Source organism: Parus major, chromosome 3 (genome assembly GCF_001522545.3).
Source record: "Parus major isolate Abel chromosome 3, Parus_major1.1, whole genome shotgun sequence".
NCBI classification, from domain to species: Eukaryota; Metazoa; Chordata; class Aves; order Passeriformes; family Paridae; genus Parus; species Parus major.
Genome location: NC_031770.1, coordinates 92,700,530 through 92,727,722, shown reverse-complemented (window position 1 = coordinate 92,727,722; position 27,193 = coordinate 92,700,530). Strand labels below are relative to the sequence as shown.

At 37.6% G+C, this 27,193-nt stretch overlaps 1 protein-coding gene across 3 annotated transcripts in view; it reads left to right on the top strand.

The window, feature by feature from the left end:
- The first annotated feature begins 7,346 nt into the window (after positions 1 to 7,346).
- ARHGEF10 (Rho guanine nucleotide exchange factor 10) overlaps positions 7,347 to 27,193 on the top strand; it is a 99,352-nt gene continuing 79,505 nt past the window's right edge. For all 3 annotated transcript variants that reach the window (XM_015622221.1, XM_015622223.1, XM_015622220.1), the window contains exons 1-2: positions 7,347 to 7,408; positions 12,753 to 12,828. In XM_015622221.1, coding sequence (XP_015477707.1) covers positions 12,792 to 12,828 — 37 coding nt within the window. In that variant the 5' untranslated portion in view covers positions 7,347 to 7,408; positions 12,753 to 12,791. The remainder of the gene's footprint in view (positions 7,409 to 12,752; positions 12,829 to 27,193) is intronic.

Sequence of the window (27,193 nt, the reverse complement as noted above, 5' to 3'; positions counted from 1 at the left end):
TTCATCCTAAATTCTGTCCTCTTTCATTTACGTATTTCTTCAATCCTTTTTTTTTTTTTTTTTTTCTCCAAAGATACTAAGATCATGGTTTTTACTTGAGCTAGCAGGTTTTAAATTGTTTAATTGCAATGTAAAAAGCAAATTTTTTTTCAGTCTTGCAGTTTAACTGTTAGCCTAAAAAGGTGTAGGATTGTGGTCTTTTTTTTCATGAGTCAGTAAATAAAAAGCATTGCTTAAAAACTGCTTCATGCAAATTAAATACAGTAAGATTATACCAACATGTGTTATTTTATAGCCATTTTTATTATAAATAAATATTTTTTTCCTAAAAGCCTTCACTCTGATTGGTGAAGCCCAATGAGCAATCTGTTCTGTGGGAGAAATGAAGTATAACATTTTTAAAATTTTCTGTTGGCACTCAGGAGACACAGGTTTATTGCCTGAATGTGGCTACATGTTCAGCGCCTACAGCTTCAAGCCCATTATTCAGGCAGAGGTTCTGGCTGTTCAGCCGTTTTCTTCAATGGGCCCTTCATTCTTTTCACTTGGGTGATCTGTTTGATCTTGATTATCTGACTTGCTTTGTTTAATCCATCTTGTCTTTTTTATTTTTCTTTTTTTTTTCTTCTCACCCTCAGGCTTAGTACTCCATGAACTAGTTACATGTGTTTATCTGGTTATGAACAGTAGTTCTTTAGATACTACCTTGAAATCTGATATTTCCAGAGGCTTTACAGTGAGATTTCAAGATTTTTATGATATATTCTATGGATTCCTTAGATTATCTGTGGCATTGTACATGAGATGTGACTTAGTGTGTGAATGATGACAGGTGATGGTACTGGGTGTCCAGTGTGTGGGGCTTCTGTGGCTGGTACCCACAGATGGATGTGGTAGGAGAAAGGACTATGGGTTTGGGCTTCAGGAGCTGGTATGCCACAGGATATGGAGAGGAGCCTCAGTGCTGTGTGATGGGTACGTGCGGTCTGGCATTGCAGCTCCGAGACACGGAAGCCAAATGTACGAGTCTTGTGCAGAGCCAATCTGACAGGCCAGTTATGAGCACACTTAAGTACTGAATAGGGGGTGTCTTCTACCCTCCATGCTGAGGAGCTCTCTTTGACCCTGAGCTATGCTAATGCTTAGCAGATAGGCTATGATTTTACTCATTTTACTCATCAATAGACTGCAAAAATCCTTTCCCATACTGAAATACTGTAAAACAAGCTTTATCTTGCCAGGACCCTTGGATGGGGCTCTGAGCAACAGCAACCTGGTCTGGTAGAAAATGTCCCTGTCTCATGCATGGCAGGAGGGCTGGAACCTGGATGATTTTTAAGGTCCCTTCCAACCCAAACCATTCTATGATTCTGTGAAGAAATCTCAACAACAGAGAAGTTCTTCAGTTGATTCTGAGCAATTTAGGAATCATTGCATAGTTTATAAACATTTGAAGAAACACAACAAATCTGAAGGGCTATTGTTAAACTTCATAATTGTTAACGGAATTTAATGCAATTGGGAATAGTACACTACTTAGCTGTAAAACAGGAAGTCTATTAACTGCTTCTATATAAATTAGAAATTATTTTTAGAATCTGATGTAAAAAATTTATAAACTTCAGTCTATTTCTGAAGCATCCAGGAAGCAAAAGCTGCAGTCCAGAAGGAGGGCTAGTTTTGATTCAGACTTTCAGACTTTTGATTCAGACTTTTTATATGCAGTCACTTTATTTGTGTATCTGTAGTACACTGTTCTCAGTTTTGTATGTTATGGAGAAATGAGCTATGTGAGGTACTTATTTTCTTCATTTTACATATGTGGGATGGCACTTTTGTTTCCACTTGTGTACAGTGACTTCTCTTTCAGATTTTTATGTATTTCCATTTTTACAGTTTCCCTTTAGAATGTTAGAAGGGATCCCATGGACTTGTCATATAGTCTCTGAAAGGTATTTGTTAAACTATCTTTCTGTAAGTTCGGTTTCCTGATGGTTTTTTGAGCTGTAAGTGCATTTTCAGGCTATCCTTGGATGCTTCTTGTAGAATATCCATTGTGGCAATTGTACCTTAGGGAACTTCCTTTGGAGTTACAGTGTTAAACACTGTGAGTGCAATTGTTCTTACTTTTTGAACATTTTGTGTGTTATAATGAAACTATAAACGAGGTTTCATTGATAGTCGTATGAATTAGTCTTTCATTTTGTATGTATTTGACAACATGTGAGGAAGGCATTTTTCATATCTAAGATCATATTTGGTTTAAATCAGCATTTATTACATATACTTTTCCCCCACTTTTTTCCTACTCCCATTCCTTTTAATACAATGTCATTCTTGTTACTGCATCTGTTAGTGGAGAATTAATATTGGTAAATTCATTTCTGAATCTAGAAGTAGTTCAGCGACTAGAAAAGCTGTAAGCCTGGATGCTTGGAAATTTTCAGGGATTGGTTCATAAACTGAGGTCTGAGAATTACTTAGAGGAGACTGCAGGTGTATCATGCAGGAGAGAGGCTCTTTATCATAAGGGGGTTGGAGGTACATGAGCAGGGTAAACCAGAATTCTCGGTATGGACCTGTACAGCTATGCCTTAGTATTCTTTTTGTTCTCAAATATTTCTCAGTACTGTCACTGTACATGAGAGCGTGTGGTTTACGAAGAGCACAATATTGTGACTCCAGCTCTGTCACATATCCATGGAAGAAAACTGCTGCATTATTATTAGCATCTTTTGAGATTTCAATCCGTTGGACACTTTCTTATCATGAAGAATCTTGAGTTTTACTTGAACCAAAATAGTGTAAGTTATTTAGAAACCAGGAACATGTAAAAGTAGAAATTGTTTTTAAGGGAGTGATGATAAGTAATGCTAAACAAGAGTTGAAAAATATGTTTTCAAACTTGTGTTTTTAGATCAAAAACTTGTTTCATGTTTATTCTGAAATGCCTGAATCAGCAAGGCTGTGGGAAGTGATGCATAACTGCACAACATTGATTATGTTCTACATGTTCACTGCTCAGTCAGGAAGCCTGAAGCTTAATGTCAAATGCGTGGGTGAAGCAGTTAAGCAGAGCAAAATAAATTGTTCTACTTACGTACTGCTGAATAGGGGCATTATCTTGGGAAAATCTGTTTCAGTAACTTACTGTACTGTACAATATTTGTTACTTGGGACTGAACCATGAATGTGAACTATTAGGATCCAAGCTCAAGGTCAAATATTCACTCTTGTTTCTCTTCTGTAATCTCTTGTTTCTTGAAATGTGTTAAAAAAATTGCAGAAATCATATGAATATTTTTTTCTTAGAGATACAAACTGTACATCTCAAAAACTTCCAAGAAAGAAGGTAAACATTACTTCCTCATCTGTAAAATGGGATAATAACTTATTGAGAAGTAGATGGTAATATTTAGATTTCCTGGTAGGATTACAGTGAGTCTTGAGCCTATGTCTCTAGTTTTTATACTTTTCACTTATCTAAAGCAATTGTCAGTCTTATCTTCAGTGTCCTTTTAGAATTTCATACTTAATATTCAGTATCGTTGCAAACTGTGGATTGACTGAGCCAAGTTTTAAAAACTTCACTTTCAAATTGTAGAAAGTTGAGAAGAAAGATGTCCACTAGATAATTTCTAATTCAAGTAAAGAGTGAAGACTGATGATGTTTGGACTAGATGTAGAACTTACACTTCTGTGAGAATCTGGCTTCAATTATACATTTTTTGAAGGTAAGGGCTGTTCTTAGCAGGTGCTATTAGTACTTTTGATTCTTCCTGTAATTAATGATTTAACAGCTGCATTACCTGATTTCTGATTTATTTAAATAAAATTTTGGTGTTAGAAAATCAATGAAAATAGTGTTATTTTTCTAGAGTGTACATTTTAACTTTGTTATTAGAAATGTATTTCCACATTTTACTCCATATATTTTTGAAACTCAGTAATAAGACTCTATTTATGTTCTTAATATATTTATTCATCAGGTGAAATACATTTGTTCAACTGGATGATTTTTTAATGATCAGATAGAATGAGTTGTCCTCAATGAGAGACATCATGGTTACTTTTCCAAGGACAGTAGTACCCAAAGAGCTGAAAATGTTTAGGTAAAGCATCTCTGTCAGGACCTGGTTTGCAGGCAGCAGTAGTAACTGAATACTCATTCCAGTGTATCCTTTCACTTACCTTGTTGGAAACAGCTTCTGGTGGAAATTTTCATCAGTTGTCATCAGTGTTTTGAAAGACAACCTATGTCTTGTAAAACTAGGATGGACAGATTTAGTGCAAGTTGAAACAAGACTTTCTGCTTTTGTAATGAATGTCTGACTAATGTACAGTTGGAGGGAAAAAAAAATGCTTTATTGACTGTATCCATAAATAACATTTCTGTGGCTTTTTTTTTTTTTTTAAGTTGAGACCTTGATTTGCTGGAGAATGAAACCATATTTCAGAGGGGATATGCTCCCTGTGACAAAATTACTGTATTTTACATGTAAGGGTGATCAGAATTACTATACTAAATGATATTTTGGTACATTTTTAATAAAAAGCATTTCTAAGCTCTGGCTGTAATAATTCTAATTGCACATGTATTATAATAATATGTATTTACGTCACAACTGAAGTGTGCTGCAGCATATGAGAATCTTCTCTGATTAAAAAACAGAAACCTTGATGAGGATATTGCCAATTAAGATAGTTCTTCATATCCGGCATTGAAAAGGATTAATCTGAATTAAATTTTAAAAAGGAAATTACAGAAATATGATTGCTTTTCCAGATGAAGTTACTTGATTGCTATCAAATTATAGCAGAAATTAAGAAAAATGCTCTTAATATTAATATATTTTTATTTTGCTTGCATGTGGGATATGAAGGATCTTTGTCTTGATCCAGTGATGTAGTTTTCTAGTTTGTGTGGCACAGAAGAAAACAGATCATTCTTGACTTAAAGCATATAATGCCAATGTTTCCTTTTAATTCTTCAGAGGCTTGAAATTTTTTATGGTACTCTTGACCTTCAGGATGGTCAGCAAATCCTGGGGTGATGCCTGTCTTCTTATTCTGGGTATGCAGACAATTGCCAGAACAAAAGACAGGAGCAAAGCTCATTCACTAGAAAAGTTAGGTGTCCTAAGTGCATGTAACCTCTTCCTTTCTGTGATTTACTTTATATCCATATTCCTCTGATTCCCCAAATATTTGTAGGTCATGGCTTTTCTATTTATAAAGTAAATATATTGCTACTGAGCTTACTAAAACCATATGCTTGTGTTGGATTCAGCAAGGCCTTTTGCACAGTGTGGGTGTGCTGCTGGATGGGTGGAAGCCTGGTGGGATGGTTGGTTTTGGAGGTGGCTGGTTGAGGCTGGTAAACAGTGGAGAGCCCCAGCTGTCCATCATAGGATGTGTCCAGTTTAATGTTATGCATGAAGTGAAAGTCCACCAGCCCTTGCTCATGGAGCTTGCAAGTGACACTAAACTGGGGGAAAGGGGTGGACAGTGGATGTGCTTGAGATTCAGGCTGTCATTCAGAAGGACTTGGGTGGATTGGAGGAGCTGGCTGGCAAGAGCTCTGCGGAATTCAGCAATGAGGAGGGTAAGGTTACACACCTGGGAAGGAATGTCTCCTCAGAGGGGAAAGGTTCCTCTCACTCAGCACTTGTCAAACCACATCTGCAGTATTGCATCCAGATTTGTGTCCACACCTCACCCCAGTACAGGAAAGATGTGGGTAAAACTGAGCAAGTTCAGCACAAGGCTGCTACAATGCTAGGGAATGGCAGCAGTGCCCTGGAGGAGGAAGATTCTTCATGGGGGCCTGGCAGTGTGCTCCCACCAGCTGGCAGGCTATGAGGAAGGGGGCAGGACCACAGGCTATGGCCATAACTGAAGTAAGTATAGTTCTAGCTAGATATGAGGTCAATGTTTTTTTCTAAGAGGACAACAAAACAAGGCAGCAGGATGCCTGACAGTTGTGCAGTCTGTCTTTAGAGATTTTTCAGTATCTCAGCAGATTAAGCAGCCTTGTCTCACTTTGTAGTGGGCCTGGCTTGGAGCAGCAGGTTGGACTACATGACCTCCTGCCAACCTGAACAAATTTATCAATTCTGTAATTTGCCTTGCAATAATAATCTGTAGAAGGGAGGAACTTAAATACAAAAAAATTAACAGTGCTGATTTCATTGTGATCAGGATCCTTTGGACAAATCTACAAATGCAATCTTTGCTTCCCCCCTCCTTTCCCTTCTTCTAGGTAATGTACTGAGCAGGCATCTAGGTGAAGAAATGTTGTAAGTCAAACCCTTTAAAAAGGAAGATTAGAAAACCAATCTTCAGCCATGTTTTTTTGGATGTCTCTGTAGATCGCTTTTTATTCAGGGCTTGGTGCTGCTGTATTTTCTCTGGCCTTGAGCAGGATACTGTTTGATATGAGAAAAGGGAGCAGATAAGCAAAGTAGCTTTTATCAAAGTGGATTCTCTATTCATTCTGAAAAATGTGCATCTCTTCAGATCTGACCTTGTTTGAATTGCTGTAAGAAATAGAATGTCGCTCAACTTTAACTGAGCCAGGAACTGGTCTTCCTATTAATTTTCTAACTGAACCTATGTATACTTCCTTTTTTATTCCACTGCTTGCAATTTCGGTAATTTTCTTTGCTAAGTTTAAGAATAAAATTCATATATTCATAAGGAGTCTTAGCTATTAATATAATCAAATATACATTAAGAGAAATAATGATCCAGACTTGATACAGACTTCTCTACTCGCAGCATGGGATGGGAAGCTGTCATAATATAAATGGCTTTTTCATTCATACTCACTGTAGATACCTCTTAAAAAAAATTACTGTCTATGTTTCTTAGGAATAACTTGTATGGAGAGCAAATTGTACAATCACTTTTTATTTTTTTCTGTCTGTAAGAGAGCCTTCTTGAGCTACAGCAGGAAAAAATGGGAAATTAACCTTCTACCTTCTGCCTTCTTTTATCTTGTTATTTCTCTGCCCTACTGGAAGAATCTTTATATCAAATTTCAGCAAGATTTACTTCCCAGTGGGATCTCTGTAGTTCTAGGTGGAATACTCAGTTGGGCATTATACAGCATTATTCACTAAGTGATGTGGAAACAAGGGGATTTTAGACATTCATGAGTTTTGCCTTGGCAACTTTTCTTGTTTTGATGTTGTTTTTTTTTAGTTTGTTTTTTAGACTTTCAGGCTTTCTCAGAGACATTGCATTTCTGCTTGGACTAAGCTTTCTCCACAAGTCAGTTTGTTGGAAATCAGCCTCCTTGATTCAGCTTCTGTTTCCTATTATAAAATATTCGTTCTCTCTGCAGTGTTAAGAATGAAGATTCCTGATGTTGCTGCAGTTACAGTGCACACACCCTAAAGAGAAGGTATGTGAGTCACTTGTACAGTTCTTAGGGTGATAGAGCTGAGAAAGCTTAGCAGCATGTGCCCTTTGGGAGCTCAGTACATAAGTACTGTGCCCCCAGCTCTGAATGATGCACTGCCTTGTAGTTTTGGCAGTTTGTGCCAGTCCCATTTTTGTTGCATTCTGACTTCTGCACAAGTAGTGACTGTTGGAAAATAGTTTTGTTGAAGTGGAAATGCAGATGTTGATCAGTATTTGTAATCCTTTAGCTGAGAGCTGATAGTCTGTTGTTTGTCCCACAATTAGAGGAAATTACTGAACAAAATCACTTACGTAGATGCAGCTGAGAAACCTAGTCCTGGAGGCAAAAGGAGATTAGGAGAAAGGAAAACTGAGTATGAGAGAGAAATGTTGACATTCTTCTATAGTCTTTGGACAAGTATAAAGGTGTCTTTGCTTTTGTTTCATTTGCTGAAACTGCCCTTTGCTGTGGAATCAGAATCTCAGTCTCAGAGGTTTGGCAGGTATTACCACATTGTGTTTGTGAGGTCTGCTGTGGAACATCACAGACATGCACTTCCTTCAGTGCCAGCTTCCATGGTCAAAGGTGAGTGTAGTTGGTGGAAAATTTGAAGTATTGGGAGTTGTCCTTAGGGACCATTTCACACTTTTGGAGGATTTTGGTTTCTAGTGTGACTGCCATTGGAGATCTGACTCCTTTAACTGTGGGAGTCTTCTCTGCATGAGAAACATTGCCCATGAACATCTGGTTTTAATGTGGTGTTTTAATTCCTTTTATTTTTTCCTTACATATCAACTTAAAACTTAGAAAGCATTGCAAACTTGGTCAGGAGCTCACACATGGGCTGGTGCTTATCTGGCTCTGTCACTTCAGCCTGCGCCAGGAGTCGGTCACACCCCAGGAGCAGGATGACCTGAGGTGTGACTAGAGCACTTGCTTTATGGCTTTTTGGCTGTCAGTCTGCACCCTCAGGAGGCAAGGATGAGAGGGAGGTCCTTTGCATGGATTAATAGAGGATTTATTGTTCTGGGGAATCTTGGGAGCAAAAGACAGAAAATGCGAGCATGCAACAGCTGAAATAGGGAGGCGATTCAAAGGGAGGGTACAAACCATCAGCTAATCAGAGATATCCTGGGGAGGGTAAAGGCAGGGTTCACAAAATCATCCTCCAGTGAGGGAGGTAGGGGGGGAAATTGGGTCACATGGACTAATCAAACGTTGAAATTTAGGGGACTTCCAAAGTGGAATTCCAAGCATGTGGTGGGCCTAAGGTAGGATTGACAGGAGACTCAGGGTAGATTGACAATGTGGGGTGGGAGAGTCTACTTTGGACCAAACCATCAACTTGGGCAATAACAGAACATACCATTAACAAGAAACACACTGCAACAAGGAACAGAATATATTGCAGTATAATAAAGGACTTGTTGCATTTTTTTTTCTTTGAAAATGCATGCATTTGTTATGATTTTTCTTGATTTTTAGTGCCAAACTTAGGAAGTTACTAGCTAAACATCTGGAATAAAAGCATGCTATTGTGCTACAAGTAGTTTTTTTTAATGGTAGTCCCTTAGGATTGGGATTGCCTAGATAAACTGGTTCAGCTATAAGTGGGCAGATAAACTGGGAACTTAAAAAGCTGGAAAACTATCTTTCCTCTTCCAATCTGTAAATATGAGTAAGAATTACCTGTTCCTCCTAACAGTTTGGCAGGAAAGGACTGGATGAAAACATCAGGAAGTAGACACTGGAAATGTTTAGACCAGAGAGGGTCAGCTGCCCTTTTTCAAAGGTCCAGGAGCTCCTTTTCCTCTCCCCCTGTGTCTGCTGTACGTGGGACACACAGGAGAAATACTGGGGAAGGCGGGGAAAGGAGACAATCTGTAGACCAACTTTGTGGCCCACAGCAGTCACTGCTATCTCTACCCACATCTGAAGCAAAGAAGGTGATGAGCACCAAGTCAGGTAAATTCCTTTCACATCTGGATGCCATTGGGAAATGTTAAACTTTCAGCTAAATAACTTTGAGATATTTTTGCTGTCCCTTTGTTCCTGTGATTGCTGTGGAGTCCGGAATGGTGCAGTTTGAGTCATTAAACACAGGTTATACTGTGTTTGAGAAAACGTTACATGAGGGAAAAGAGCTCCAAATTTTTAGAACCTCTTTGTCATTTTGAGTAGGTTAGGGCAATTATTCATATTTGTATTTTTATGATGGAATATGCATGAATAAAATAGCACATGTTTAATAAAGATTTTTTCTTTTTGCAGTTTTTTAAATACCTTTGGAACCAAATCTTAATATTCTGTGTCTTAAAAGCTGTTAATTTTTTAAATGTAATTTTATATTAAACCAACTGGCATCTACTCAGTGGTCTTGATGCTGCATCTGGGATTCGGTGTTCATTGTGAAGCCCTAGTACAAGTGAGGGACTGGCAAACTGGAGCAAGTCCAGTAAAGGCCAGTGCTATGGTTGGGGGTGGGAAGAGGTCAGAAGAGGCAGAGAGAACCGGGTTTGTGTAGTTTTGAGAAGAAAGGATGGAGGGGGATTAAATTGCAGTCTTCTGCTTCCCAAGGCGGGGTTGGAAAGAAGGTGGAGCCAGGCTTTTTTCAGGGGTGCACAGCAGGAGAATGAGAGGCAATGGCTGCAAGCTGCTGTAAAGCCAGCTCCAGTTGGGATTACGGGGAGAACTCTTCCTGGAGTTTCTGGTTAAGCTCAGGAGCAGGATGCTCTGGGGGGTGGTGAAACCTCCACCTTCATGGGGTTTCATAACTTGGGGGGACAAAGGCCCTGAGCAACCCTATTTAATTTTGAAAACACCTGTCTTGAGTGTATGAGAGAACATTCAGAAGTCTGTTTCAGCTTAATCTGAGCTTTGATTTTCACTATTATGGTCTAAATGCACCTGTAAACTGTGCTGTGTATCTCTGTTAGGAGGAGAATCAATGTGAAAAGCACTTGAGCTACAAATGCAAATGTACAATATGCTGCTAGTTAAATTAAATCATCTACCTTAATATTTATTTAAACATCTTTAAGCCGAGTTAGTTCCCATGCCTCTCAAAAGAAGAGTGAAAGACTTCTATTTGAAATATGGTGCTATTAGAGATTGTTCATAAATGTGCTGTCTGCTACATAATATGGCAATTATTTTCTTTTTGGAGGGTATTAATGCAATCTGTAATATACAAGCTCTCTTTCCTGCTGCAGGATTTTTTTCAGCATCTAAAAAGTAGCAAAAAATATGTGGAGCTTCAAAATGAGTTAATGTAATGTATAAATCAACCCCTGGGGCATTCTTAAGTGAGAAAGTGTATCTTTCTTCTTGTGAATAACTGCACTGTTCAGATGGGAGCAAGCAGGTCAGTGGGTAGGACTCTAACACTGAGTCTGTGTCCTTTTACACAATTCTTGTGTAATTTGAAGCATGTCAATTTGAGCTAGATCAAAATGGAAATCAAGCTCCATGGTTCAGCACTGTCTTGTTAATATTTGCTGGTGATGAAGGAATTGATTTTAAAATATCATTGTTGGAAGTTAACTTTGATAGATATTTAAAAGTTCGCATTATATTTTTAAAGAAAAAAAAATCATTCTGTAAGCCTTTTAGCTACTCAAAGTTGCATTTGGAAAAGGTGCTGAGACTCACTTTCAGAGGTTTGCTGGCTGTTACATGTGTCACACTTGAAAATCTATGCTCCAGTCATGAGCAGCTTTAAAAAAATATAGAAAAATAGCCATTTCTTCAAACTGTAACTATCCCTTGTTTTGGCTGACAGTTTTGGTGTGGCAGGATGCATTCCAGACATCTGTAAGCAGGAACACGCCTTAGAGCTCTGCAGATATAAACTGTAGAGAAGCTTTAGAAGGAACATTGTATACTGAAAGCATATTGTGTTATAGACAGGTGTTGTATACGTGGGTGAATCCTTTCTGAGTCTTGGCTCTGAAGCTACTTGATTTTGTCTAGGACTGGATTAAGAGTTTCCAAAGCTTAAGACAGTTTAAAAAGGAATTTTGTATACTCAGTAAATGAAGTTGTTATGAATTGTCTCATCATAATAGGATCGTGCGCTACCAGAGTTGTTATCCTTCCTGGCACATCTGTCCTGATACTTCACACTTGCAAATCTAATGTTAATGAGGTAAATTGACTGGCGCCTCCTAAGGTTGGATCCTTTTTTGAAGCTTTTTTTTTTTTTTTTATTCACTACCACTTTTTCTGAAAGTGGCAAGTGATTTGACTGTTGTATCCTGATCCATTTAGTTTAATATTTTGCCACTGTACCTTGCATTTCACTGTCTCTTTCAACTTAATCCTTTTATATTTGGGCTATGGAGACTTCACAAGGGTTTGAGTGTTTTGTTACCAGCAGAAGAGATAACTTCAGATTAATATCTATAGGCCACTCAAGAGTAGGAAGTAAATTCAGAATTGACTCTTCCACTGGCTTTTGTAGCTTTTGGAAACTTACCTTTTCTCCTCAGCCTTATTCTGAAATTGTCTTTTTGACATACTGTCTCTTGAGTTTGAGTGAAAATGATCTGTGAGCAGAATGTGTGCATTGCTTAGTACAATAGGTTTTCCTTCCTGATGATACTGGAATGTCACTATTAAGTAGCATTATGGGGAAGGAGAGATGATGTCTCTCATGGGTTCTGGGCTTTGCTCTCTTCAGTTGTGTATTGAGTACCAAAGCAGGGGAATGCTTTGTAGAGTTATTCTTTTCCTTAAGGCATGAGATCAATGGCATTTGAGAAAAGAAGATGAAAGAAAAGATCCTCAGGAACTTGCTCACTAGTGCTTCACTCTCCTTAGGAAAGGTGGGAGTAGAGGGACTCAAGCAGAATTTTTAAGATTAGTGAAAAAAACCAAACAGTGGAAAGAAGCTGTGTACAGGGTGTATAATTAAATCTTGCTATTTCTGATTGTTGGATAGAGAAAAGCATTATGAAAACTGATAAGCTTCCTAGAATTTTTATCCTTCACCCCTTCACAAAGATTTTGAGATGGAATATGTACTCCAAACAGACATTGAAATAACATATTTTAGTAATCTCCTTGTGATTGTCACAGAGGGAACCTCAGAGTACCAAATAGTTTAAAACTTCATCTTTCTTCAGCTGGCTTACTGAGATCATGAAAAGAATTGGCTCCAATACTGAGGGCTGTGTACATAAAATTTTGGACTGTATTCATATTGAAGCAAGGAGCCAGGCAAATTTCCTCTCTTCCATAATGGTATTAGCTAATAGGTATGAGCTTGGCCAAATTGAAAAGGAGTGTCTCAGTATTTGGAAATTGAATTAATCTACAAAACATGTTCCCTTCATTTTTGCAGTGTTTTCCAATCTGCTAAAGGTGCGGTGGATACACTAGAATGGACACAGAGGATTTCCCTCCACCACCACCAGAAGGTAATTGAAATAGTTTGGAGTTTAAAGCAAATTTTTCTGTAAGAATTTGATTATCTTTCCAGCAGTGATTTTACCTCTGCAATATTACCTTTCCCCATATCACCCTAAGACTTGCTCCCAATAGTATTCTGTTGAAACATGAGCTCCTGTCATCTACCCTGTCTTGTTCTTGGACTTGCTGGTGTAGTTAGAACATGCTGGGAAGAAACCTGGGAGCAATTGGTCCTTGCAGTCCAAATCTGAAAATATGTGTTTTCTATGGCAACTTTGTGTAGTCAGAGCACAGGCACTTCCTGAAGAGTATTACAGATGCTGGACGAAGGGGCTCATTGTGTAAAGTCAACACTCAGTGCCCCTTGCCTGCTGTATGCTGGTAGCTGGATGGCCTCTGGTGTAACCCAGGTTTCTGAGAGCTCAAAGGTAGGATTTACAAAGACACTGTCTCACTGCCTTTTGCATTTATGCTCAAAGAGGACATTGCATGTGGTGATTTTTTTATCCTGTTTGATTTCCTGTAAGCACATCATTGTGTAGTGCTTGCTGCTACATATTTAATATTTAACAGGATTTGGCTTTTGGTAGCTGGATGCTGGGAGACTTCAAAGAATTATTAGGTGCTTGTTCTTGTCATCCCAAAACATAAAAGTACTGAGATTTGTGATTGAACCTTCTCTTACTTTGGTTATATTGCTATTATGGTAAGTATAGATAGTGATTTTTCTGTAAAAAAATATCTATTCCTTATATATGACAGTATTACTTCTGGACTTGCACTTTATTATAGACATTGATATATGTGTATATTAAATAATATACATTAATGCATATAGGCCATTTCACTTAATGTTCACACAGGACTTACATGAAGCCATTTGAGTATAAAAGAATATTTAATCTTAGTTTTGTTTGGCTGTAATTCTAGGAATTTGGGAATTGTCATTCTAGATCAGAACTGCTTTCTCTCTAGTTTGGGCACTGCCACAGATAGAGGTGTGTTACTAGATACTACCTAGGGAGTTGGGAATGTGAAAGAAGCAGAAACTCATGAAATCAGCTTTTAATGGGTTAGATTTCTGGCCAACATTATTGGCAGAAATCACTGAGATATCACTAAGACTATTATTGGCAAAAATTCCTTGGCTGTCCATGTCCTAATCCATGTGGTCAGGACCCTGAATTTAGCTCAGTTTGGTTTAGTGACAGATAATGTGAAACTGTCTCTATGTGAATCCATCTCCAAAGCAATGTAGTGCTGTAGGGAAAGAGACATCCCTAAGGAATCAATATTTCCACTTGAGCAGACGCTGCTGTTTTTCAAAGACAAACAGTAATTGCAGCAACTGCTCCAACTTTGTGCAGCATTTCAGCTTGTTTGATACTCTGACAAGCTTTCAGGGTGATGCAGTGCAGTACGATTCCAGAGTTCAAGTTCTTTCTTGGCAAAGGTTTTTGTGGCGTGTACAACTATGTGTATCATGTCCTTATTTTCAGACATGTCAGTTCTTAATAGGTTGGGATTAGATTTATTTAACATAAATTGAGATTCTGCTTTACCTAATTTTGGGTCAATATTAATTGATACTTTTTTTTGGGGGGGTAGGGAAGGAGAGGAGGGGAGTAGTGGGTGAGTTTGGAACAGGCTCCCCAGAGACCAGCACCAAGCCTCACAGAGTTCGAAAAATGCTCTCAGGCACATGGTATGATTCCAGGGTGGCCATGTACAGAGCCAGGAGTGGGACTTTGATGAGCGTTGTGGGTCCCTTCCAGCTCAGAATATTCTGTGATTTCTCTCTCATCTGAAAAAGCTTTGTCTGAAACTAGCGGAACTTGCTTATTTTTTTTAGTTTGCCATTGCTAACTCTCTTAAAAACTTATTAAAGAGATTACCAGTGAAGATAAATTTTAATAATGACACTAAAAGACATTTTAGTTCACTTTCTAGATAATTCTCATTACCTGTTTTCCAGGTGGAAAAGAAGTGAGGATTTTAGGGCCAAGTACAACAGCAAGTACACATACCAACTAACAAATGAGGATTTATGTTTCATGCATATACACTAGCCATCCATGTGTCTGTTCAGCAGGGCTGAAGCACTGTCAGTGCCTTCAAACAAGGGGCACAGGGATGGGTTATCCTAGCTCATAGTGAGGATGAGATTCCTGTTGGGTGCAGAACACTTTGCTACACCATTAAAAAAAAAAATTCTTACTTTTGGCATAATGATTCTAAAATCTCACGCTTGGGGCACAGATTAAATCAATTGCTCTTTTTTAAAGAAAGTTCTTATGATGTTGTGGGAATTTTTATGTTTACTTATTTTTGTCCTAACAAAGATAGCTGTAGTGCTGAAAGTCACGTGGGCTCCTTTCTATCTACAAGTGTATATCTTGCTCTATAAATCTGAGCTCTATTCTTGTCGAGTAAGTTTTCTATGGTTTTTCCAGGTAAAAGTCTCCAAACTTATTTTTTATCAATTCTAATTTATGCAAAGGGGAAAAATAGTAGTAAACCTTCATCTTTGTCATGGGGATGTTGCAAGAAAAGAGATGAAAGGTTAAATAATGTGTTTTCATTAGCCATAGCCATCTACATCTATCCCTTGTTTAAGTTAGGGCAGTAAAGGTCAATAGTGAAGGTGCTTCTGCCACTTCTTGATAAGGAAAAGCTACATGGGTAAAAGAATGGAATGTAACATATTTTATTTGTTTTAATTTATTCTGCTTATGCAACTTATCTGTTCATAGGTGTTTGGACATTCCATTCATGCATTGCTAATCAGGTAGTGACAAGTCTGTGCTGGTTACCTTTCCTACCTCAGAGCAAATTCAAGTAGTAACTTGGAAAAAATATTGCCTCTGTGTTCTGTCCTCTAGATTGCTTTAAAAAGAGCTTCTTCAAGCCATGATTAAAAATTTCCTAGTATTTTTCTCTGTGTGTGTCAAGGGAATGTATGTTTTAACAACCAGGGAGCAGTGGGAGTGGGGTATATGCAAAGGCTTCCTTGGCTAAGAGCAAAATCCAAAGGAGTACTTCCAAAATGGATACTTGTGATGATAGTGCTAGCTTGTGTTCCCTTCTTTAGTGTGTCTGTACATCAATTTAGGCATGAAGTGCAGGTATTTAGAATTTCTTACATAAAAGAATTCCGTGGCTATCTTGTGAAGTAAAATAGAGGGTAATTCTTGTTTTGTCAACAGAAAAAAAATCCTTTCTTGAAAGCTAAATTGAAATGGCAGATTTTTATTGTGGCTGTAAGTTATAATTATGCTTTTAATTGATTGCTGCAATGGAGTGTCCTTAACCAAACCCATTTAGACAGGAAGAGGATATGCTGTAGATTGCACACTGTGGAGAGAGGAATTACAAAGCTGGTAGTTCTGAGAATCTGGAATCACTTGAGTCTCTTGTGTTCAGGACTTACCTTCACACTGAAAAGCTGGGACTGGAGCTTGGATGTTAATGTTAGGATGGTGTTTATGTGATGGCCTGTACTTGTCCAATTACTGCTTTATTAGGAGATGTCATGTCTGGCAGTTTTTCATTCCTCTACTTGGAAAATATCTGGTGATCTTGCAAAGTGGAAGTCCTTTTCTTTAAGTGAGGACTTGAGAGGTGTTTATCAGGGCCCGTTTCCAAAGGAAAGCTGTGTTTGTTTGCCTGGTGGGTTGGATACCTGAGAAACAGCTTCTTGCACAAAGGAAACTGGCGGTACTTTCTGTGTCAAGGTGGGTTAGTTTTGCAGTTTCACTGTCTCTGAATGTCTGTCTCACTCTTTCTGGTGCATGGCACTATGCCTCATATGATTTCTCTGTGAAAACTATTAGAAAGCATTGGGTGTATTTCCTCATACTGAGTATACTTTTGTTTGTTTCTCATTTATATAAAATTAACATAAATGATCTGTTAAAATTTTAAAGTAAAATACTGAAATTTCAGTGTTTGTACAAGGACATTGTGAGAATTAATTTGAATGCATAGTCTTCATATTATTGCCAAATATTCTCTCTACCTGAGTGAGAATCATCTTCATTTGAGAAGTATGAGGGGTACCCTTAAGGACCAAGCACAGTGGAGAGCTAGATGTTCACTCACCCACACCACTGTCCCCAGTTCCTCGGGTAAGATAAGCCTTGTCTTGCTGAGGTTTGGGATTTAAGATGTTCTTTGAAATGAAGTGTTTTTGTTTCTATTTTTCCTAAAACTGGTAATAGACTAAAAATATCACCTAGACACCAGTTCTGCACACCTTTTTATATAAAAAATCAGCTCTCTAGACCTATGAGTGGGATATTTCTTTGTTCCTGATATGGAGACATGTAGAGCAAGGAGCCCAAGGACTTAAATCTGGATATCCTGTATGCAACTGAGTGCTGTGATTGTGTCTTTCCGCAGTTATTTTTTGTTGTTTCCCTGTCAGGGCCAGAACACTAAAATAGTCCTTGCTCCTCTGTCCCTGAGAAGGAAGTCTAGCCTGAGTCCTTGGGTAGAGACTGAAGTAGAAACAACTGTGCTCTTGTAAAAGTTTCCACTGGGATGGCCTTGCGTATTATAACAAAAAACAAACCCTAAAACAAAAAAACCCACCAAAAAACCAAAAAAACCCACCAACCCCAAAAAACTGAAACTCAGCAAAAAACCCACCAACTTATAAAATTTTTTTATTTACTGTAGTAAGGCGCTTCTGATGAGCTGCTGTGTTTTGCTGTAGAGATGACTGTATTTCTCTGTCAAGGAGCTGCTCTTTATTCTGTATCCTATATGTATTTGTTTCAGATTATTTAGGTACCTTTTCTTCTACTTAGTGAAAAACATTTCATAGTTTATTTATGTGTTAACAATTTTAAACAGTTAATTTTGTGACTGAAACAAGAGGCGGTTAAATTGGGCTTTTTTAATATCGACAAGAGAAGCAGTTGTGTGTTTTATGATTTAGTTTCTGAAAGTGCAGAACACTGAAGACCCTAAGATTGTATTTATTTACTGTGATTGGGGAAATAAGAAGTTACTTAAATTAAGCTGCAGATATGAAGGGAGTTGGGCTAAACAATATTGCTAGGTATCTATTTTCAGCATACTGACAGTTACAAATGATTGTAAAAAGGGAGCCAAGATTTCAGAAGAATGAGAACAGAATATGAATTGTAGTTATGAATGGCTCCTTGTTTTTGAAACTGGCAATAGCTTGCTGGTGTCTGACATCCCATCTGTAACAGAACAATTTATTTATTTCTAAAGGTCACATTTTTCTCAGTAAACGAAGGAAAATGCATTGTTTAAGGTAAGGATTAATTATTTTTGTGACAATTCAGACAAGTTGTGTAATGAAGAGCAGCAAGAAGATTCCCTTTGCAAAAACCGTTTATGGTGTCACATGTCACTCCTAATTATGTATTTTTAGTTCTAGCCAAGTATATTTGTGTGTTGAGGAAAAAAAAAACAGAAAGAAAATAAATTGATTATTAAATAGCTTATTTTTGGTTTTAGTACCCACAAAGAAGGCACAGTGTACATAGATGTAATTATATATCTTATTTTATTTTGAAGAAAAACAGTAAGTACTTAGCTAGATGTCTAGAACATGTTAAATGATGTTACTGTTATGGATTTCTTGGTGGGTGACTTCATTCTTTTGACAGTATTTGGTGTTTTCTTTCAGAATAATAAGATGTAGTTGTTTTGTTGGGTTTTTTCCTGTTTACTCAGCTGCTCTTTAAACTAATTTGACTTCACTTGCTAGATTTGTGTAGGGAAAAAGCCCAGACATGTTAATCAGAAAGAGTAGTTGATGATGAGATAAAGGCCTTACAGGGGATTGTAGCAAAACCTGATCATTGGTTAGTGGTAACTAGTCTTGATTGCTTTAAAAAAACCTAAAATTTGTAAAGGAATTTATGCTGATTTTTGGGTATTCTCTCAACAAATGGTTGAAACTAAGCTCTGAAATTTTAATTTTAGTGAGCCAATATGTAAGAAGATGGTGAGTTATTTTTTTTCCTATACTTCTTCCTTTTTAGGACTAGTATCTATTATTAATTGGCTTGGAAAAATTGTTGGCAAAGAACCGAGAAATTTGTTTTGTTTTGTTGTTTTTTTTTTAGTTTTTTACTTCTGTTTCCCTGAACTCAATAAATATTCACTAACCATGCCTAAAGCCTCTGTAATGATTCTACTCTAGAGTTTTCAGAAATATTCACTTTTTTATAAATTGTTATAATTCTCTTACCTTGTGCTTGAGCTTGTCTCAGATAAAATCTTGTCTGCATTATAATAACTTAAATACATATAAATACAATAAACATTTTTTAGGTGCTGCTTGCTTTTCTTGCATGGAGGAACTGGAGCTATGACTAGTAATCTGAGGAAAGCATACTTGTTAAACATTTTTGGGAGAAGACTCTTCCAACCCTGTATAGATTTTCTTTTTTCTTCCTCATTGAAATAATCTTTCTAGCCTTACCATAATTTCATTAAAATGAATACAGAAGATGAAATAGTAGGTCAAAGAAGGGTTGTTTCAAGAATATGTCTTAGTGTTAAATAGTCTGTTGTTGAGCTCAATAACTTTGTTTAGGTGAAAGCATGATAATTTCTGGATAACCTTCTGGATAACCTTATGTTGGTTAACCTTAACCTTATGTTTCTCTAGGGGCTGTAAGGGAAGGTGCCGGTGCTCCTGTGCCACGGGGATGCCAACTGATGGATGACTTCCCAGTCTCTGTATTTCCCCATTCTCTTTGTTGGCAGGGGGGACAGAGGGAAATTCAGGTTCTGCCCTGAGAGCAGTGAATTGGTTAAGAGTAATTTGTCTGGAGGATCTTAACAGTCTCCTGTATTGCAAAGAGAAGTAAAATTAAATTTGCCTGGGATTGCTGTTTCCCCATGCATGTCAGATGGTGACCCATTTATATTTGCATGAGTAGAGCACTTGCCAACTCTATTGGGTCTGGCTGAGATGGAGTTAATTTTCCTCACAGCAGCTCTCAGATCTCTGATCTCTTAGATCAGAACTCCCAGATCTGGCTGGCATTGGCTTTGCTGGACATGGGGGATGCTTCTGGCAGCTTTTCATAGTAGCCACCACTGTAGACCCTGCACTTGCAAAACCTGGCCATGGAAAACAAATACACAAAACCAATTCTTAACAAGAGTTTTAATATTGGAAGAAATTCCTTTCTGACTTCCATGTGGACTGGCTGAAGGTCTGAATGGTAATGTTTGCTTATGGTGGTTTTCTTTGACCAGTCTGGGGGCCAAGGCAGAGCTTCCTTCCCCCTCCATGGCTAATGAAAGGGAGCACTGAGAAGAGCTCTGGACTGGAAGATCCCAAGGAAACATCATTGTTCCATAGTATCCACTAAAGTGATAGAATTTGTGGTAAAATAGGATTTCTGAGAGTTCAGTGGTGTAAAAATTACTATTTTCATGAGTTTGCTTGAATTCCACAGGGTCTTTTTTGAGCTAAAACTGGACCTTACCGTGTTAGGGCAAATAAGATCAAGATGTGTTCAAATAATAATTAAAATAAATACTAAGAAAGAGGATGCTATAAAACTCCCTCCTCATTAGTTGCTGAGATAATGGATTTGTCATATTTGGCATATATTATGCTTAGTTTACAAATCAATCTCTCTGATTAGTGCTCTTTAGGCTGGATGAAGGGATAACCATAGAAATGAGGAGGAAAGAAGCCAGCTGAAATCCTAAATATTTCCAGTATTGTCCTGGATTTACAGGACATTACCATTCTGTTCTGGATTACTTTTTTTGGTAAAAGATACAGAAAATTGCTGTAAAATGTAATACCTAGTTTGTTTCTTTGTCCAGAATTCATCAAGGGGGAAACAGAAATGGTTAAATCTTAATTATTTTTAAACATGTAAACAGGTTGCACTCAGTGCTCAGTGTTAGATGGAGTTGTAATTGTTTGGAACAAGGAACCTTTGGCAGTGTGTCCAAAAGGACAGCTGTATGCCTGGAGCTGCCTGCATGTTCTGATCCCTCCTGGGCTGTTGCTGTGGAGGTAGGCTGAGTGTATGAAGGGCTGTGTATCAGCCTCTGTTGGAATTCAGAGGCTTTTACGTGTTCTAAGGGGTGCTTTTGGGGGCACCCAGTAAGTGCTTAAGTATTGACATTGCTAGACAAAGGGTTGTTCAGCCTGCACCAATGATCCAGGATTTAAGTATCCCTTTGCTAGAGTCACCTGAAGGCTCAGTCTAGGAAGTGTGTACAATTGCTGGCAGGGTGGAGGAAAAAACATGATCCAAAAATGAAGTCAAATCCTTTGCTAATTTCTTAACCAGACTGTGTCATCCTGGTAGAAAGATGTTGCTAGAATGATCCAAGACCTAAAAACTCAAGCTTTTGGTCTGGTTGGCTTTTAGCTTTTCTTTAGTACAATAGTCAGTTTATGCACCCAAGCTATATGTTTTCTTTCTGTAGAAGTGCAATCTCATGCTCTCTGTTTTAGATCTCCGGGGTGTGTCTGACTACCTTCTGCTTCACAGGGTTCCAAATTACTTTTAAAGAACTTTTGGTCTAAGATATTGCTAGATGAGTCAGCACTTTTGTATTGCTAATTAGAATAAAACAGACTGTATTAGATAAATACCTCAAAACATTAAACAGCAATTACTTCAAAGTAAAATTAATTATTTGGAAAACTAGATATTAATAGTTGATAACTGATAGAAAAAAAAAGTATAGAAGTAAATAACAAGCCAGACAGCTCTCACTGGTGGAAGTTTCCTTAAAAATGGTTATTCATAAAATTGTTGACTACATGGTCAAAGCTACATTTTGTAGAAAATTTTTTATTTTCCTTTGGTTGTCATTTGTACCTGATGGTTAGCCAACATGTTCTGTCCTTGCACTGCCAGAGCTGGATATTTAATTTTCTCAATGACTTTGTAGTCTGCTGTTTCATTTCTGTTTTATTAGAGCTCTCTGGTTTTCCTATTCCCTGTGTGGATTGTCCATTTGGCAGCACGTTGTAGGAGAGTTCAGTGGGTCATGTGTGCAGTGGTTGAGGCCGTGCTCGGCTACACAGCCATCATCAGCAGACCCGTTGTACCTCAGCTAAGCTGCCTAGTGGCATTTATACCAATTCAGATGGGTGACTTCTGGATTTCTAAGGGTTAAATATATATATATTGGTATTCCTTGAATACTGATGGAAAGCTAGTAGCCTTTAATATGGATAGGTGCTTTTCAGCATAGAGAGGGATCTCCTATGTATTTATGCAGTATTCCAAATAACATGTGCACAGGCTTTCCTTACAGCACCTGCAGAATTGGTGAAATTCGTATGTCAGAATGTGCTAATATGGGGCTGAGGTAGAAAAGACATCCTTGGGACTAGGCTTGATCTGTGTTTCTAGTGGTGGCAGGCAATACCAGTGCCACGAGTGTGCTGAATATTTAAAGTGAATGGCCACAAAACACTGATTTTACATAGCTGCCTTGTTGGTAGCCAGAACTGAAAAGCATGCTGAGGCATGCATGTACAAAGGAGTACAAGTCTACTGGTGTTGCTCTTGCTTTTCTCTGGACAGCCTGGTTCATGTCTTAATGCTTTAATTTTAGACTTGATTTTTTGCCACTCAGTTCTTTTAAATTTTAGGTAATTAATACTTAACTTTTATCTCTGTGAGTGGTTTGTAAACTTCAGGGTTTTTTCTATTTGTAAATCTCATCCATTCACAGACTTGGGCTTTATTTCAAGGAATGCAATTTTTTTGGTGTTAGGCATGCTGTTGTTAGAAGGCTCTCTGAAACTTGAACAGGCAGATTCATTACTCTTCTGACACTGGTTTTGAATTTGTTTTTTTATCCAGAAGAACAATATCTGTTGTGCATGCTCAACAACATAATTAGTATGTAGTGTATGTATTTGCAAAATACTGAAGAGGCATTTGTACTTATTTCTTTGTTATTTATTTACAGGGAAAGCCTGTTAATTCATGTGGTTTTGCTTTTGTTTCCATCACTAGAAACACTTTTTGCATGAATGTATACTCTTTAGTTTGGTTGGGTTTTTTTTTTAAACTGTTTTCCACAGAGACTGATAATGATAACATTGTGGTCATGCTTTGGATGTGTGTGTGAACTGTGTGTAATTAGCAGTGTGCTTGTAGCACAAGGACCTGGGTTCCCTGCAGTGCCAGCTTAGCACAACTGAGAGTGCATGGGGAATGAAAGTCCTTGGCTCTGATCCGCTTCCCATGGGAAGGAGTGCTTACTCGTGTGTTTTTGCATACACAGTTTTGTCCTAGCTGTTTATTTTCCCTGAGCAAAAGAGATACTTTCCACCTGTGTGACTGTGTGAGGAGGTGATTTATGGATGCCAGTGGTGTACTGGTGAGTGACTGTGTGTACGTGTGACTGGGAAGTGTCAGTGAAGGGCAGTGTTGGCAGAAGCACTTGCTCTGCAGGTCAGCCTTTCTTTCTCCTGCAGGATCCCTCCTGCCCCGCACCTCGCTGCTCTCCCTGCGCTGGTGCAGGTGTCCTTTGAGGAAGGGCAGAAGAGCGATGTGTCAGCTGAGTACCAGAGTGAAAGAATATTTAGCTGCAGTTTTCTGTCCTGGAACTGAAGAATTAATGGTCACAAGTGGGAGATGAGTGGGTTGAAAATACCACGTTGCTTTCTAGCTGTAGGAATGCAACCTAAGTAGTGCTTTCAAGCTGGGAGAAACAAGAGGCTGTCCAGTGGTGGGCAAGTTTCTTGAAACCTGTCTTCAAGTTCCTGCTGAATATGAGGCAGCTTTTATTTTACAAAGGTGGCCAAACCTGGAAGCTTCTGCAGACATGAGTGTTTCCTAGCACAAGGCTCACCATCCTGACAAACACCAAGCCTCTGCTATTAAATCTCTTCTGAAATAAAAAGGGAAGAGCTTGAGATCCCGTTTATCCTGGAGCACAGTCAGCAGAATATGTTTGGCCCCAAAGGGCTAATTTTACAAAAATAATGATACCTTTAAAAATTCAGTTGTTTCCTGGTAACTGTATGCTTTCAATACTTATTTCTGTTGTACACTTCCATAAAGAGCTCGGCAATAGAAAAACAGGTTTATAAAGGGAAGGGTATCTCATCAGAGAAATCTCTGGAATGTATCAAGGATAAATAATAAACATTTTGATTGCTATGTCTGACAGTTTATTTTGACTTGTAACCTGTGTAAGTTAACACATTTTATACTACCTAAAAATATTCTGTAGTAGTAGCATTTTAAATTTTTTACTAAAAATATTTTCTTATGTATTTCAAGTTACTCAAGTGTTTGTAGAAAGTTGAAACATTTGGGGAATTCATTTGAAAGGAAGGTAGGTCTTTGCAGTTCTAAGTGTCTTGTTGCAATCCAAAATAATGTACAAAAAAGATAAATGTTTTAAAACTGCACGTTGGAATAAGAGCAGGCAACTCCTGCCAGTGTGTTTTAGTATTGTATTCGTATTTAGTTTAGTTCAGTATTGTATTCATATTTTTCACTAAATAATAATTACATATGTGCCATTTGAAGCATTGTACACTTATTTCCTTCATCAGTCATGGTAGTAACGACTAAAAATATTTATCGAGTTCTTTAAATATAATAGATACATTTCTGCTTTTTGTTCCATAATAGCCTGTGAACTTTAAAAAAAAAAAATTGGGTACAACTGATTTCAAAAATGACATCCCTAATACACAGAAGCCCTCCATTTCTTGGAAGGCTTCTGTATAATTTTTCCATAAATGGAAATTTATGTTTTTCCATAAATGGAAATTTAGAAATTTTCTGTTTCTAAAAATATTTTTCAAACCTTAAAACATAAATTATTCATATTTCTTGGTGGCAGCATGCCTGTTGTGTCCAGGGCTTCCAGGCTTATTCTTACTGTGCTGAACTGTTTGTGTTGTAGTTCTATTTCATTCTTCCTTTATCTTGGTTTTTAATGCAAGAAAGTTGACTTTTTCAGTGGACTTCTGGGTCATCATGGATTTACAAGATAGCAAGAGGGGACAGACATTTGGGGAGCTTTTATTTTTTTCTGGTGTGTTCCTATTGTATTCAAAGTGCACTTGATAGTACATGCAGAGCTATTTTCTCTTACTTCTGTGTCACTAAAATAAACTGTTTAAGAAAACTATTAATGAAGCTTCAGTGACTTAATCTGGGCTTTAAAATTAATGTCACTCTTTTAACTCCTTAGCTATATTACATTGAAGTATAAATAATTTGAGGATAATGGATGGGAAGGCAAATGGTGCCAGGAATGCTTTGCAAGTTGCAGAGCAACTAAACATTTTTTAAATTTGCTTATGCCCCAGCAGTTCTCTATAAACACAACCTAAGTGAGCTTATTTTTGAAGTAAACTTAAGAAATGTCATTTCACTGGATAACAAAGCACAGAAAAATTCATAAATCTGTGTGCTGTGCACAGTTATGAGAACATGTGTTCCTTTTTCTGATTCTAAATTAGCACTTTCATACTTAATTTAACTTGAAGACAATGTTTTCCATTATATCAGATTTTTTTTTGGTCTTGAAAACTCCAGATATAAATTTTTAGAAATGCAAGAATTTCCCTGAAGCATTTACAGAGCTCTCAGAATGGCATAGCCATAAGATGAGCAAGTTCAATCAAATTTTGTATTCCCATTGCTCTGGTTGCACACAGAAAGCTAAGGATATTAGTAGTGGTGAAAGAGAAAATTGGATTTTTAGTAACTAATTTAATTATTTGAAGTAATTCAAGACAGACACACTCATTCTAAGCATTGTGTGATTATTACTTCAGAAAAAGAATTACTTCATTTTAAAATGATGGTAAAAAAAATAAGTTTCCTCTGTGTGTTTTTTGCAAGGGAGGGTGCCGTTGAAAACCTGCCCTCACACACTCACCAAACTCCCCCTCTCCCTGCCTTTTTTTTTTTTTTTTTCTGCAAGAGCAGTTGCTTCATGCACTTTTTGGCTTGATCCTTTTGATTTGCAGATAAGGGGTTGGAGGAACTGGGGCTTTCTTCATGAGCATGAAATTTTGCAAGATGTGTGATGGTGCTTATTAGCCAGATTCAGCCTGGGTCTAGCTGCAGTCTGTCTTCCTAATTGTAGCACTTAGAAAGAGCTTTTGTCTGTGTGTTGTTGTGACATAACACAAAGAACTGTGGAAAATAGGTATTTTCCAAACAGGAATTTGTCTGTTTTTTTGTGATATAGAATGTATTTATCTGCAGTTCTGATCAGCTCTAAAGTTGAAGCAAAAAGCCCTCAACCTCTTCTTTTTTATTTTTTTTTTATTATTATTTTTGTTGTTTAAATACTTTTTCCATCAACTGAAATAGTATGCCCTTGATATTACAAGCTTAAAGAGAATAGTTTTATTAAATGTGAGATGGAAGGTATCTGTAAATTTAAAAGGCTGAAGTTTATGCCTGCAGAATTAAGCAAATGTAGAAGTGATGCAGAGCTGAAATACAGTTTTAAAACTTTCTGAACTGAGGATATTTGTTTGGCTCCTGTCTACCCTTTCTGACAGACAATGTATTCTTTCTCTTTTTGTCTCTTTTTGTAATCCTAACCCGCTGTCCCATCAGTGGTGCGATTATGGGATCTCTCCAGGCTGTAGTGCCCATTTATCAGGTTCTGTGCCTTGTTTGTCTATGATGCAAAGTAAATGTTTTGAAATGAATGAAGGGGGGTGGTGTTAACAGCCATATCAAAAAAAAAATTAGATGTCACATCCATTTTGTTTTTTTTTAAATCATATTGAAAATACATTTTCCCCTCTTTTATTTCTTTTCCCCATTACACAGTCAAGCAAAAAGTATTACAGTTTAGTCAGATGGATGCTGAATTAGGAAGAATGCCATGTTTGTTTGTCTTTAATCACTTGGACGAGCTCTGAAGAATTTCTTGCATCTTTCAGGAAAAAAAAGAATTGCTAATGGACAAAGCAAAAATGAGAAACCTGATTTCATACAGAAGAATTTTGAAAGGAATTCATCAAAATGAAATTAAATGTCCTGCTGTCTCAGCCATAACACATGACAATAAATGCAGGATAACCTGGGTTTTTTGTTCTGTACTGTTTTTGCAATTAGTTCACTTTTTCTCCTGCAGAGAGGCTGCATGAAAGATCTTGTTATTTGTGGCTGTGGTAAAATATGCTGGCTCAGCCTGAGCTGAGCTTTCCTGAAGAAACAGAAGCCTTGGCAGGAATGCTGATTACCATGACAATCTAAGCAGTCTAGAGCTTTGGGGTGTTGTGAGTTTTATGATAAAGATAAAAAATGTGTCCTGGATGGTAGGATAGCTGATAACATCATCACGATGCAGCAGATCAATTGTCTTTGCAAGACTTATTTTTCATTTTGTGTTACCTGA